This window comes from Neomonachus schauinslandi, chromosome 1 (assembly GCF_002201575.2).
Source record: "Neomonachus schauinslandi chromosome 1, ASM220157v2, whole genome shotgun sequence".
Classification (NCBI taxonomy): Eukaryota; Metazoa; Chordata; class Mammalia; order Carnivora; family Phocidae; genus Neomonachus; species Neomonachus schauinslandi.
This window is the reverse complement of record NC_058403.1, coordinates 65,754,186-65,769,064: the sequence shown is the minus strand read 5'-3', so window position 1 is coordinate 65,769,064 and position 14,879 is coordinate 65,754,186. Positions and strand designations below refer to the sequence as shown.

General features: G+C 39.8%; 1 protein-coding gene across 2 annotated transcripts in view; it reads right to left on the bottom strand.

The window, feature by feature from the left end:
• CASR (calcium sensing receptor) overlaps positions 1–12,462 on the bottom strand; it is a 28,748-nt gene extending 16,286 nt beyond the window's left edge. For both annotated transcript variants that reach the window (XM_021692480.1, XM_021692481.1), the window contains exons 1-3: positions 12,278–12,462; positions 9,695–10,001; positions 5,488–6,372 (exon numbers count right to left, since the gene is read on the bottom strand). In XM_021692480.1, coding sequence (XP_021548155.1) covers positions 5,488–6,372; positions 9,695–10,001; positions 12,278–12,462 — 1,377 coding nt within the window. The remainder of the gene's footprint in view (positions 1–5,487; positions 6,373–9,694; positions 10,002–12,277) is intronic.
• Positions 12,463–14,879: the final 2,417 nt, after the last annotated feature.

The window sequence follows — 14,879 nt, the reverse complement described above, 5'->3', positions numbered from 1 at the left end:
TTATTATGTATAGACAGTATCCTAAGCACTTTACACATATTAACTAATGTCATCCTTATAATGAATTTATACATTTCATTATCTCCACTTTTCAGGTGAGGAAGGTGAGGCACAGGCCCATTAAGTGACTGCCCAAGGTCATACAGCTGTTAAGTAGCAATTGGGATTTAGATCTAGTTAGTTTGGCTCTAGGGTCCAAGCTGTCAACCATTACACTATATACTATCTACTCAGGTGTAGGAGTCAGACTAGACGTCTACCTATTACATTGTCTGTTGCTAGTTACAACAGGTTAACTAGTGTAATATTTAGGTTGAGATTATGGGCTTATTTTTAAAATGGGATCATGGAGACATGGTATAATGCTTGTGGCAACACAAGAGACCTTAATCAGAAAACTGGTCCATACTGAACAACATCTGTCGCCATGCATGGCCTGAACTTTCCCACTCCAGGGACTTTTCATTGTTCTATATTTTTAATCAACTATATTGAAGTATAGTTTACATAGGGTAAAATATGCCTATTTTAAGAGGATAGTTCTGAGTTTTGGAAAATATGCCTGTGTAACCACCACTACTATCATCCCAAAATGTTCCCAGATGTCCCTTCCAAGTTAGTCCCCACCCCGACTTGGAACCCTAGGCTACTGTGGATCTGTTTTCTTTCCACCATTAGACTAAGTGGATCTGTTTTCCTTCTATCATTAGAGAAAGGATATCACATAAGTGTAGTAATAAAAGAGTATGACTTTTTTTTTTAAGTCTGGATTTTTTCGCTCAGCATGATGTTTTGGGGGTTTACCTACATTGTTGTGTATTTGCCTTTGCATTTGACATTTTCTCCAAGGAATAGACCTTTTCCAAAAATCTTGTCTGTCCATCCTTCAAGGCCCATCTCAGATGATATCATTTGTTTTCATCCTTACTTCAAATCCTAACCTGTGTAGTATTGTTCTGTTTCACCCTCACAGCAGGTATATAAATAAAATCATGAGTATTGAATTTTTCTAGTCAAAATTTATACCTTGTCCATTAATAATCAATTATTTGTTTTCTAAGTCATATCTTTAAGTCATCTTTTTAGATATTTTTAATGTTTCTTTTGGCATGTTGACTTTCAAGTTTTGCCTTTGAACACTTAATTTTCTACATTAATACCTTGCATAACAGGGAAGGTTGGGATGGAAACTGTTTCACCCTTAAAAGCAATGATAGGGAATCTTTAAATTGATAATCATTGACCCACAAAAGAACAACATACATTACAAAATAGTTTAAATATTTTCCCCAGAGAGAACACTCTTCTTTTGGAATTTTAAAAGAAGGCACTAATAGTTCTGTTAAAAAAAGAAAATATAAAATCTTACTTGAAATTACAATCCAGTATAATATGCCTCTAAACTATTTTACTTGGGGAGAAATGTGAGAAAAATAAGAATAAATGAAGGGGAAGAGAAAGGAAAACGGATAATGGAAAGACTTAAACATAAAAGATAATATACAGACAGAAACTAGCTCATGAAGAAAACTAAATACTGCGAAAGATGTAGTAAAAGAGGGACAGGTACTTACAACGTGCACACACTGAGATGGTCGCATACTGTGTTTTATGTGGTACTATTTCCATCTTGTGGCCTTTTAGGGTATTTCCTCCAAAGGATTTTAAAGTCAAACTGTTGCTCATTATAAGCGTAAATGGGAACCACCTCTTGGCACATACTCTAATGTTTAATTGAAATAAACCAAAGATTAGAAGAGACTAGAAACCCCCCACTGTTGTCTAGGATTTCCAACTCTTACACATGGCATCATAGCACAGAGGGAAAATGTGATGGGAGGTACAAAGCACCCCATCCACACAGGGGTGAATGAGGGATGGTTTACACAGGTAAGGAGACTATTATTTCTTGCCCACTTCTTGTACTAAGAGTGTTGGGAAGATCCAGGACTAATTCCCTTCTCTAACCTCAACCATATTTCCTTATCTACCCTCCATCTCTTCTGGTTTTCACCCCAATTCACCCCTCTCTCCAAATCCCAACAGTACTAGCAATTCCTGGAAAGATCAATTCCATCTGACTTCTGTTACCACCATGGTTCTGTCATCATGCATACCATTTTTTGACTAGTGAGTGGTTGGTATAAGGTAGGGGAAAGTAGGAAGCATGCCTTATGTACAATCATCCTGAGAGAAGGAAGAAGGTGGTTCCACACTTCCTTACGTGAGGTTCCATACAAATTTGATTGTTGGGCATGTGACACAGGCTTATCTAATCAGAGTCTAGAGTACTTGGACCAGAGTGATTGATTCAAGGATGGGTTGTTGGGTTGAACACTTTCCTGCAAGGACTCTAGTTGTCAGGCCCAATCAACTAGATTTCGATTCTTTCTTTCATTTATTCTACACATACTCAGGTGTCAAATGTTCTGGAATAGTGCTGAACAGTACAGTGGAGGAGTCAGAGTGAAGAGAGAGCTAAGGAGCAGTGAGAAGGACTTGGGTTCTCTGAGGAGGTCAGGAGGGAATTGTGTGTTGTGTGCTCATAAATTATCTGTTAGTGATACTTTAAGGCATATGAATTGATGGACAAATTTTAGGGGGAGCAAAGGTCAACAAAAGAAAAAACTTGTGATTGACCTAATTTAACCAGAAGTTTAATTAATAGGAACCTATTTCAGTCAACTGAAGAGTTACGGAAGCTTAAGTTGAGTATGTAAATGGCAAAAATGAGGAAGAAAGAGTGGCCATAAAAAGTGTGTGTGGGAGTATGACTTGCAAAGACTTCTAGGAGAAAGTCAGTTTTGAGAAAGAGTTAAAACTTTGTGGTAGACAGTGGATACAGGAAACAAAAATTGATGGCCTTTCAGGTGTGGGATATGATCTAAGCAAAAATACTATGCCAAAATCTCATAGATGCTTTTGTGGGGGAGGTGTTAGGCAGGTTGGCTTAAAGGGGACTTGAGAGAGATGGGGGTGGAATTCCAGGCTGAGATCTTTGGATTAGATTATATATAATGTAAGGTGATAGGTTTCCACGTAGGTCTTCATAATGAGAGTGAATAATTGTTGGTCCATCTCCTGATGGATAGAGACAAGGCTTAAAGGAGACTTACAGCAAGTACACAGGACGTTTTGGCCAATGACTACATGTTATTCCTCCCTAGAGCTGTGACCCTATCTTCCTATCTGTCTCCTCTCCTGGAGGACTTGTGCCAGACTGTGTGTGAGCCAGGATGGCACATCTTAACCTGTACTTAACCTGTCAGCTGAGGTGTCTGTGTTGGATCTTAATTTTGCCTGCTTTGCCTCTCTTTTTTCCTCCTTTTGGTAACAGCATCCTGATTTCCCTTTGGGGATCCACTCCCCTTCTTACTCTCAGTCTATATAGTTTGAAAGGATTCCTCCACTCCTAGCTTCAGGGATGGATATGTGATCCTGGACTGGTCAATCAATGTGGTTTCTGGGACTTTTACAGGAGATCATGGGAAGTAAGAGCCTAACAGTAAAGATTTTATGAGCCTGAAGCTACTATAGAGGCTGAAAACTACTAACCATGAGGAATAAAGAACAGAGATGGAGATGAAAGCATCTACTTGTATCTGGAATACTTCTCCAATTTTCAATATTATGAGCTGCTAATAATACGAGTTTCTTCTGCTTATGCCAATTTGGTTTGGGTTTTCCACCGTATGGAACTAAAAGTCCCAGTCTTGACTATAGCCTCCTTCTTACAGCCTTTTTCACGTATGCCCAAGCTTTGGTCTTGACCATCTGGATCTTACTTCCTTGTTTGGAGAGCAGCCACTGAAGAACAGAACTGTCAAATTATGTACTGGAAGCCTCTTTCCCCTTCAACCTCACCCTCATCCTGTAGGCTTTTCAAGAGCTGGAGTCTTCCTTTCAGGGGACATGGAAGGAAAGGGAGGAAAGACAACAGTATTTACTAAAATATTGTCCTTTTATCCCTCCCTCTTAAAACCACTCTTTATCATTATGGCTCCTGAAGTCTTTTTTGTTTCTGACTATCATTGGAACTCCCCCCCACCTTTGTTTTTTGCTAGGGTGCAGGAAGGGGGTGGTGCAGTGCAAGGAAAGAAACTTTAAGTACCTCATAGAGATGAGAAGCTTTAGCCAACAATGACATCTGAATGAGATTTTCTCTACACAAGAAGGGTTAAGAAGTACTTGTGGTCCTGGCTCATTGTACCACCCTAGGCAGTCACTCCTGATCCCATGAGAGTCTCTAAAATGACTGACATAGGTTGTACGTTCTTTGTTTCTTGGTATCTTTTCCCAAGGGTCTGTGGTAGTTGGCTTCTACATACACAGTTGTTGTAGTTACCATTTGTTAACCTAACTGATAGCTTAATTAGAGGCATATTGAAATACTACTATAATAATCCCCATCTATTTAAAGCTTGAAAATTTATAAATTGCTTTCACGTATGTCATCACATTTCATCTTCAAAAGAACCTTGGGTGAAAAAGTAGGCTAGATATTAGGGCCATTTTACAGATGAAGAGACTGGCTCAAAGCAGTGGCTTGCCAGGGATGATGCAGCTAGTATATGGGGAAGCTGGAGCTGAAGCTGGAAGCTGGGTCATTCAACTCATGTTCAGGAATGTGCCCTTCCCCTCTCCCTAACGACCATGCACTCTCTGATAGGTCAGTCTAGAACTGAGGAAAATACAAAGGGAGTGTAAAACAAGGTTTGGTTGAAAAATGATGGTATGCAAGACATGGACAGCTATGTAGGATTTAAGTCAGGCAGACTTTTATCTTCAGAAGTTCTATGAAATGAAAAAGATTATGATGTCTCTTTTATGTGTAATTCAAATCAAAAATACAAAATAAGACTAAACCATAAAATGAGGGTAGGAGTTCCACCTTCATCTAATCATTTTCTATGATAACTACTTCAGTATTTCTTTTTGAAATATCCAATATCAAATCTTTTTAAGAAGAGTTTTTTTTTTTTTTTTCCTATGCCCTTGATTTGCTAGTGTCTTAAGCTTAGTTGGCTTACTGGATGGTCCAGCACATTATATTGTAAATAATATTATGGTAATAGTGGCTAAACACAATAACACTAGTTTTATGCCCCTTAGTGCATGGAATATAATAGGTACTCAACAAATACTTGTTATAAGGGAACAATATCTGTAATTTAAGCATTGTAAAAATACTCCACACAGTATTAAATCTGTTCCAGGATATTTAAAAGCTTTTAGGGGCCATACTCTAGGTATTCTGAACCACTGGGCTAAAGATCCAAGGCTTTAAACAGATAATCAAATTAAATGACTATTAATTTTGCAGAAGTCAGTTGCTCAGATGTTTGAAAAGGCAATTTGAATCCAAAGCTATGTATAGCAATGTCATTTAGATACTGCCTTTTTGAGGTACCACTTTATCTGTCTTGCCTGAATCCGCCCAACTCTGCCAAAATACACAGTGAACTGCTATCTAAGTGAAGGATGTACCTGCCAAGCCTCAACCTTCTTGATATCTGCACAGGAACCGTTGGTGAAGAGCCCTCTTCCAGGTAAGCATGTGTATATATCTTGCAGGGCATGAGCAATGGAATAGACCGCTAAGTAGACATTGTAGGAAATTCGTAAGTGTGTATAATCCATATAAGGGGTCTCCACGCTGCTGATGTTCTCATCCCCTGTACAAAGAGGTCGGAAGGCAGTGGAGCTGTTGCTTATCCTGCCACCACCTTCTTCGTGACCTCTCAGGAAAGTGTCCATGGACAAAGGCCCTTTAGCACCTTCTTGGAGGTGGCAGTTAAATGTTTCTTCCCAAAACTCCTTGGCAAAACCATTGTGGATAGACTTCCTGGGATGGACTTTCTGCAGGAATTCCCGGAAACCTGGGATCTGCCCAGCCTTCAGAGCGAATCCAATGGTGCCTCCAACCACATGGAAGTACTCGGGCATAGCAATCAAGGAAGAACTGGCCCAAGCCTCACTGGCCAGCCAGATCCTCCCTGTGATATTGCGCCGGACGATCTCCTTGATGAGGGGTTCGAGGTCTGGGCCACTGGAGAAAACAACAATGACTTTGGCTGTGGAATTCTGGATCACCTCCACCACTTGCTGGATCTCTTCCTCATCAGAATACTGGGAGATGAGTTCACTGAAGTCAATGCAGATGTCCCTCTCCTCTGCTTCCTCGCGAAACTTCTCAATCCCTGGCCGTCCGTAGTCATCATCAGCTGCAATTGTGCCCACCCAGTTCCAGCGGAAATACTCAATAATGTCTGCCATGGCGGTGGCCTGGTGTTCATCATTGGGGATGGTACGGAGGAATGACTTGAACTGATTCTTGTTGCTGAGGAGTCTGCTGGAGGAGGCATAGCTGACCTGGAAAGAACACAGGATGAATGAGTGAGTGAGGTACCACTGAGGGAGGCTGTGCGGAGGTGGTTTTTTGAGCATTCATGAATTTTATTTATCAAACATGCTGTTCATGGCAGTTGGGATGAAAGGGTGAAGACAGCCAGAATCTGTTATCTCCAGGGTGGGTGTGAGCACTCAAGCATCTGTCATTCAGGGAGCACCATAATTCCCAGTGGGTGATTCTTCACAATGCTACCTTCAGAAATGGGTCTGGCCATAAAGTCAACCCAACAATAGTGGAATCTACTTATACTTTCAAGGAGAGTCTTTATACACTGTTCCATAGTCGCTCCTAACTTCCTCTGTGCTGCCTCATTGGTTATAATATATCCATGTACACATCTTTTTCCTGTTAGGTCCGGGTTCTGACCTAAATGTTTTAGCTTCCCCTTCACTATGACGAACACTTTGTCCATGACTTACTTCTGGAAGGAATGAGGTTCCCTGTGGGTTATAAACCCAAGGCTCTTCAGAGGAGCCCCAAGGGTCCTCTTTCCTATTCTGCCTAATTTCTCTCTCCCAGTCTCCAGTTGTTCCCTCTCTTGGTAATGCCAGAGTGTTTAATATCTCTTGTTCTCCAGTTTTCTAGAGAGATTTTAAAGGAAACCAAGTTGAAAAAATTGGGGGGAATGTCCTTTTAATATTTCTCACCAGTTGAAATAGTTTTCTGTGTTCAATGTTTTAAAATGAATTTTCCTTTTTTAGATCTTTTTTTAAAATTTAAATTCAATTAGCCAACATATAGCACCATTAGTTTTTGATGTAGTGTTCAATGATTCATTAGTTGCATGTAACACCCAGTGCTCATCACATCATGTGCCCTCCCTGAATTTTCCAATATATTCCTTCTTACCAATGAATAGTTTCTACATCAAAAATATGAAAGACATTGGTGTATGAAAGTTCAGGACCAGGGCACCTGGGTGGGCTCAGTTGAACGTGTGACTCTTGATTTTGGCTCAGGTCATGATCTCAATGTTGTGAGATCTTGCCCTGCATCGGGCTCCATGCTGGCCATGGAACCTGCTTAAGATTCTCTCTCACCCTCTCCCTCTACCCTCCCCTCTCCACCGCCTCTAAAAAACAAAACAAAACAAAACAAAACAAAAAAACCCACCAGGGCCAACTTTGCTAAGGGGGCATGATTTTTCTGATAAGAGCTTTGGTTTTGGAAGTCATAATATGAAATTGACAATTTTTTCTTTTATCAGAATAAGCCCCTTCTTGCTGTTATGAGAGTTCATGAGGCGTAGGTAGTTAGATTAAGTAATTTGTTGAGATGTTATTGTTTTTACAGAGCTCTACTTGCAGACCCAAACAGCAGGCTTCTGAATCAGATGTTTGCAAATGAAAAACCTACTCAGACATTTTGTAAATTCATCAATTATTGCTTACTTCTTCTTTTGAAAAGTGGGCTGAAAAGCACTTTAAAAGGATTAACATTACAAACAAATATATCTACTATGGATATGTTTCTCTTAAAATGCATTTATAATATTTGTCCAGTTTTTAAAAAGAAACCATAAAAATGGGGATAAGTACTACTTCATTACCTGTTCTCCCCACCAAAAAACAAAACAGAACAGAACAAAACAAAAAACCCTCAAAAGCACACAAAACTTTTTTTATTGTGAGAGCGGAGAATTTCATGAATGATTCAGAGAACTTCTAACCACAACTGTTCTAGCTGGTCTGCTTATTCCATCCACTTGGTGGCATGAGTGGCATAAGAAATACCGCTGGGCCTCTGCCCCCACCCAAGAAAACAGTGACTCCCAACTCTGCTGCAAATTAGGATTACCTCGGGAGCTTTCCAAAACTCCTGCCACCCAGGCTGCATCTCATATCAATTAAACCCAGATCTCTGGGGTGTGAAACCCAAGCATCGGTATTTTTAAAGCTCCCTGTATGATTCCAACACGCAGTCACAGCAGAGAACCACTGCTGTAGATACACGTGACATTGTTTTGACTGAGAATTATTATAGTCTTCACTTTTATAATTCAAATTTAGCTCAACCTCATCTTTCATCCAAACCACAAAGAATTAACACCTTTACTTTGGGTTCTTTATTTACTTGGTGGCAATTACATCTTATGCCTATTGGCTACAAAAACTCACTTTAACTGTGTATTTAAAAAAAATCCTGTACAATATGCCAAAATTATAAGATGTGTATTTGCATATTGCCCAGCACATTTACTGATAAGGGCATTGTTAGATCATTTTGCGAAAAAGTTATAGAGTCAGGGCTTCCCCATGGGAAACACCTTTAATTCCCTGAAGTAAGGATTCGGGAAATGATGACAAGACTTTTTTTAGTTGCCATATGTATATAAAATGATAATGTCTATCACCAAAGAAATGGAGACTCCCAACATATAAATGTGAATTTATGAAAGGTACTCTTACAAATTTTAAATATTAAACATCAAAAATGATAAATCAATTATCATTTATAATTGAATTTTAAAATTGTTATAAAGGACATTCACAATTGAGCTGATTGTCCCATCCGTGGACATTTAGGTTGTTTCCAATTTTTCACTATTATAAAATGATGTCATAAATCTATGAATATTAACATGCAAACAGGTTTACTTCATGGGGGGAAATATGCAACCTTGAATAAATGTTTATGATAGCACTTGTTTTAGTGAACTGTTTTCTAGAATTTGAAAATACAGACATCTCCTCACTGAGGTTGAGTTCCTGCAAAGTGGACACTATTTATTCATATATGGTCTATAAGTATTTGTTGAATGAAATAGAGTATTTTCCATTTCTAGAATGTGCAAGACAATGATTAAGTTCTTGTTCTGTGAGAAAGTACACTGTGCTTCCCCCTGAGCTAAACTCTCAGCCAGAAGGTAGAGAGGTAGACTTTTAAGGGAATAGGATTAGGGACAGATATTTTGAGTTTGAAAGGTGGGATTTACATCACATGGTCTCATTTCTTTTAGTAAAGGCAGAAGAATGGCATTTACTAAAGGAAGGGGATGAAAAATAAATAACTGAACACTTTGATAAAAAAGACAAAGTTTTATACATGGTATGTTTAAAAGAATTTTGGAAGAGTCTTGAAGGTTTAGTTGACATGGTTGATGTTGGGGTCTCAGAAATCCCAAATGGTCATGGTACAGTGCCCCGACTAATTGAAAGGTCTTCTATGCTAATATAAAGCCAGAGGTAGGAAAATAGCAAGCTGTATGGACAGTGGGCACAACAGCCCTTTGAGTCCTGATCCCTGCTTACACTGCTGCCCCATCTAAGAAGGCACATGTACCTGGGGGATGTAGAAGAGGCCCAGCAGGTTTGCCACTGCTGTGGAGATGCCTGAGCCAGTTGCTCCCACCACAGCGATGGTAGAGGGGATATGCTCTGAGCAGTTGCAGAACTCGTCAAGGTTCAGAGAATCAATTTTATTCTGTGCCACAAAACTCAGGGTGGCCTCCAAGGCTTTAGAAACGGTGTTGCAAGTGTCAAATATTCTGTATCCCAGTGTCATGTTGGGAAGAAGGGCTGGGCTGCTGTTGATTTCCTCGATGGCAAATATCATTGCTTGTAACCAACGAAACCCACGGAAATTGTACCTGGAAGAAAGAAGAAATGGAAGAAAATGGGAGGCTTTCTGGTCAATCGCTTGAGAGTAGGGACTGGGCAAAGCTGGGTTTGAATCATGGTTCTGTTACTCTGGTTTCATGATGTGTCTGTCTCTGTCAAATGGGCACAGTGCCTACCTCATATGGTGGCTGTGAAATGAGATAATTATGCAAAATTCTCAGAATGGTGCCTTACACAGAGGGAGTGATGATAGCAAAGATTGTTATTAGTAATAGAATGAATAATTTGTATCTGCTTCATCCAGCAAAGAGTTTGAAGTTGCTGATGTGAAGTATTAAAAATAATACAGAGATTAAAGAAAGGATTAGGGAAAATATAAGTAAGATTAGAATTTTAGTAGGTGGGAGCCTAAAAATAACTTCAGGTTGGCCGAGTCACAAATTTAGATTATGACATTACTGGAGGTCAAAGGGGAAAGGGAAATGATGGGCCTCATCTTCATAAACTAACAAACATATATAGGAGGGCTGTTTACAAACAGTGGTTATTTCTGGGTGGGGGAGCAATGCGTTTTAAAATTGTGAGCTTTTGCTTTATTTATGTATTCTGTTTTTAAAAATGAGCGTGTATTGCTTTTCAAAGAACATTATTTTAAATAAATATTGAGCAAATTTAACAAAGAGAAGTAGGGTCAGTGACATAGTTTTCAGTCTCCCAGAATTAGGCTAGATAAGTGTGAGGGCTAGATAAGTGTGCTGAATCAGTGCATCAGTGCCCAAAGGAAGAAATGGAATAACTCTGCAGGTTCCCTCTCCACCTGGTAGGTTACAGTGACTCAATGACAGGAGGTAAGGAATACAGTTTGCTATACTCCACTGCATTGTTTAGGTTCCTAACTTTAATGTGACATTTTCTCCTAGTCATTTTCTTTATGTTTCCATCTTTTTTTGTTTGTTTGTTTAGCTATTTGTTTTAAACCTGCAAAGTTAAGAGAGATTATAGAATATTTCTTTACATAAAACACTTATACTGCTTTTGCTGTCTTTCTTTAATATAATTTAAAATATAGTGTATTTCAGGGCTTTTTGCTTGATCTTACATATATACGTAGCACACGCACAACTCTGTCCAGTAGAGCACAACAAAAGGATATTTGTCCACATGGGTTATATGAGGGATATAATCAGCATAATTGAAATTCTGTACTTAGTTTTTCTGTATTCATGAGAAAAATGTGAAAATGTTATCTAATTTTCCAGCTTTCATTAGAAACATGAACAGAAGTCAGTTTTGTTGGTGCAATTGTAGTTTTCATTTTCATTTTACAGCAATCAGGAAGAGCAGGAAAAAAATGCTGGATCCCTTCTGAACATTGCAAGTCTTAGAGAGAAAGTGGTATTTTCTCTTAGAAATTGGGTAAAAACTTGGGGCGCAGTCATGGTCTCCAATATCCTGGTGATGGGAGGTGATATACAGTCCATTCTACTCTGCAGAAGTCAGATCTTGTTTGAAGGAATTGTGCCTAATTCTAGATGCCGTATCATAGTCATGATAAATTAGGGAGCATTAGATGGAGGGCGATGAGAATGGTGAGGGGTCTAGAAATCATGTCATGAAGTAATTGTTCAGAAAACCGAGACTCAGGCCTGGAAAAGAAGTGATTCAGTGGGACGTGTTAGCTGTCTTCCAATGGCTGAAGAGAGAGTTCAGTGAGACACTTAGATAGATTCTGTGTTTTCTTCATTCGTGTTAGGCGTATCTGTGTTAAGCAGCAGGATTTCAGCCTTCTATAAGAAGGACTTCCACAATCCTGCGGGCTGCATTTTGAAGATGCCTGGATCATGCCAACCACTGAGGTTTCTTTTGACTTTAAAATCCTTTTTTAAAAATAGTGAGAGTGAGGCAGCCAACACTCAGGTATTACTGACCTTAACACCTAGGGAACTTAAGGTAAATGGGAGATTTTACTACTTAGGTTTGCAAGACCTATAATAAATTTCCTTCTAGGTACTTAGTCTTTCGTTCAGCAACACTGCTGCCAGATGAACAATGACAATTCAGTTACCAAGTGACTGGACACATACCCCCAACAGGCCATGGATTTTTTTTACTCAACATTTTTGACATTTTACTATTTGAAAAATTTCTTTTAAAAAGGGCTGGTGGTGGAATAATTTCAGCATGACTACTAATCACCATTTTTGAAAAGAGAGAACCAAGTTTGAAAAAATTACTTTGGGTTTGGTACAGTTTTTCTACAACCACCAGAAGAGAAGAGACTCTTTCACATGGCTCCTTTCCTTACCTGATACATTCCACAGATTCCGGCCTTGACTTTAGATCTTGATCTTTGGCTGCTACTCCAAAATGAATAGGAAAGAGCCCCCCGAGGATAATGTCCCCTTTCTTCTGGGCTCGTTGGTCAGGCCCATAGGCAGAAGTGCACCAGGTAATTGCCAAGAAGATCAAACAACATCTATTAAACGCCATAGTTCTGCTTTTTCTCCAGGGGGAGAGACAAGAGTGTTGGTGGTTTGGGGGCCCCTGGAACTTTCACTCTCTGTACTGGGGGAACATGTCTACAGAGTGATTAATAACAGAACAGAGGCTGTGGGGTTTGAATATCCATTTCTGCCTTTGCCATTGCAGACTAGTAAGATGGGTGGTCCTTGAGTCTTTAGAAGCCACATCATGTAAAGAGTGTCTGTGATGCTTTCTAAAAGAAAAGAGAGACAAAATGAATTCAGCTAAGCCTAAATCCCATCTCGTTATGATGACTGCAACTGACATGGGCTTAGAATTTCCATTTAGAGAGGCTGAGGGGTAGCAGGAGGGGAAGGCATGACTTAGAGTCTCATTTTTATAGCACTTAGTGTAAGATACAGAAAACTTTACTTTCCCATATTGGAGAAGGACTGTGTTCAGTTGTGAGGTCACATTTTAAAGAGGTCATTGATAAGCTAAGGCCTCCACTGATGTTGCTGGATTTTAATTCATTCATTCTTCTGCGTGAATAATGCATAGAATTTTCTTAGTAGAAGCAGTTCCTTGCATTATTGTAATATAAATGATATTTTATTCAGCACCTATGTTCTTATAGAAAATACAGAGTGAGTCTTATTTACATTTAAATCTGGCTTTGAATAAAAAAAAAGTCAGAAAAGGCCATTTGTTCTTTATTCTTTATTATGGTAGACTCCCTTTTTTGTACCTTCTTATCACAGATCTCTGGTTTCAGTTTATAATATGACACTCCATAAACCTTTGAGGAATAGTTCTTGTAAAGGATGCAGATAAATCAAAGGTCAGATTATGTTGATAAGGCTCAACAGCTGGATCGGGGGAAAAGTCCTTCTGCCAGGAAATCTTTGTTCTTCTCTACACTCTCTCACTCACTTTCTGGGTCAATTACCAATGATATGTTGATGTTGGGTAACTATACAGCTTCTCCTGAGGTTCAGAGCCAGCACTGAACTGTCAGCTGGCCATCTCCACCTGGATGACAGGTGCTTCCAACTTGAGAGGCTCTAAACTCACCTTCCTCCTAAACTTGTTACTTCATTGTTTTTTAATCTCAGCAAAGGATGCACCATCCACAAAGACACAAAATAAGGAGTCATCCTAGCCTCCTCCCTCTTCTCATCCTTGCCTTTCATACTCAAACAACCTCCAAGTCCTATAGATTGTGCTTCCCAAATCTCTGGAATCCATCTACTCCTTTCCATTTCCAAAGCCATCTTAAGGCTGCCAACATTTCGTATCTGGATTTCTGCAATTATTTCCTAATAGGCTTTCCTGCCTCCACTTGCATCCCTTTGCAATCTGCCTTTGCAAATCTTCAGATGCCATGGAACACATGGTTTGGAGCACAGGCTCTGAAGTTAAATCTGGCTTTGAATCATAGTTTCACTGTTTTCTAACATGACTTCGGTAAAGTCATTTTCTGTGATCTCAATATAATAAAGCATGGAGGGCCATTAACATAGTGTAATTAGTAAACTCACAGAAAATGCTAGCTGTGATCCAGTTTCACTCTTGTTGATCTTCTCTTTGAACTCCACACTCCAGTCATCCCCAAATTCCTTCAGTTCCTCAAGTGCACCAGGCCTTTTGTAAAATCCCCAGACCTCACACATGCTGTTCCCCCTCCTTGGTCCCTCTGGCCTAAACTTTGCCTGGAAAACATCTACTTATCTTTCAGTTTTTAGGTGCTCATAACCACAGGTGTAGCTTGGCAAGCTGGAGCCTTTGTGTGAATGGAGAAAATAACTCCTCTGGGCCAGACACAGCCCTGCACTAAGGCATCCGTCTTGGGAGTGGAGCATAGCCTGGATCTCTACCCACACTAACCCCTCAGTTGTGCAGTGAGCAACTTACAGGACTCTTCAAGGAGGCCTTCCCTGGACCCTCAGACTAGGCAGGTCCACCTGTTATAATCTTCTACATCTTGGATCTTGGAGGTCTCCTCTTGGGAGATTTTTCATATTTGACTGTAATTATATGTATAAATGTGTGATTCCAGAGCCCGAACCCTTAATCATTGTCACATGCTGCCTCTTGCCCTTTAGGAACCCCACCTCCTCCAATAGCCATTCTAGCAGAAGCTACTGGGCCCCATGTGGAAGGAGTACCCCCACAGACACTCAGCATTCATGGAATTGTCTCCAATAATGTCTGAACAGCCATGATCCATCCAGAACTACCATGGAGTAGTTTTCTGACATTTAGATTTTTGGCTTCGTTTCTTGGACCTTGGTCATGCATTCATTCATACATTTAATAAGTACATGTGTTAAGGACCGGGAGTATAAAGGTAACAAACATATGCATGTTCCCTACCCTCAGGAACTCCCAGTCCAGTAGGAAGGCACATTGGTGTAGAGGATCAGAATTTACCTCAACATTCA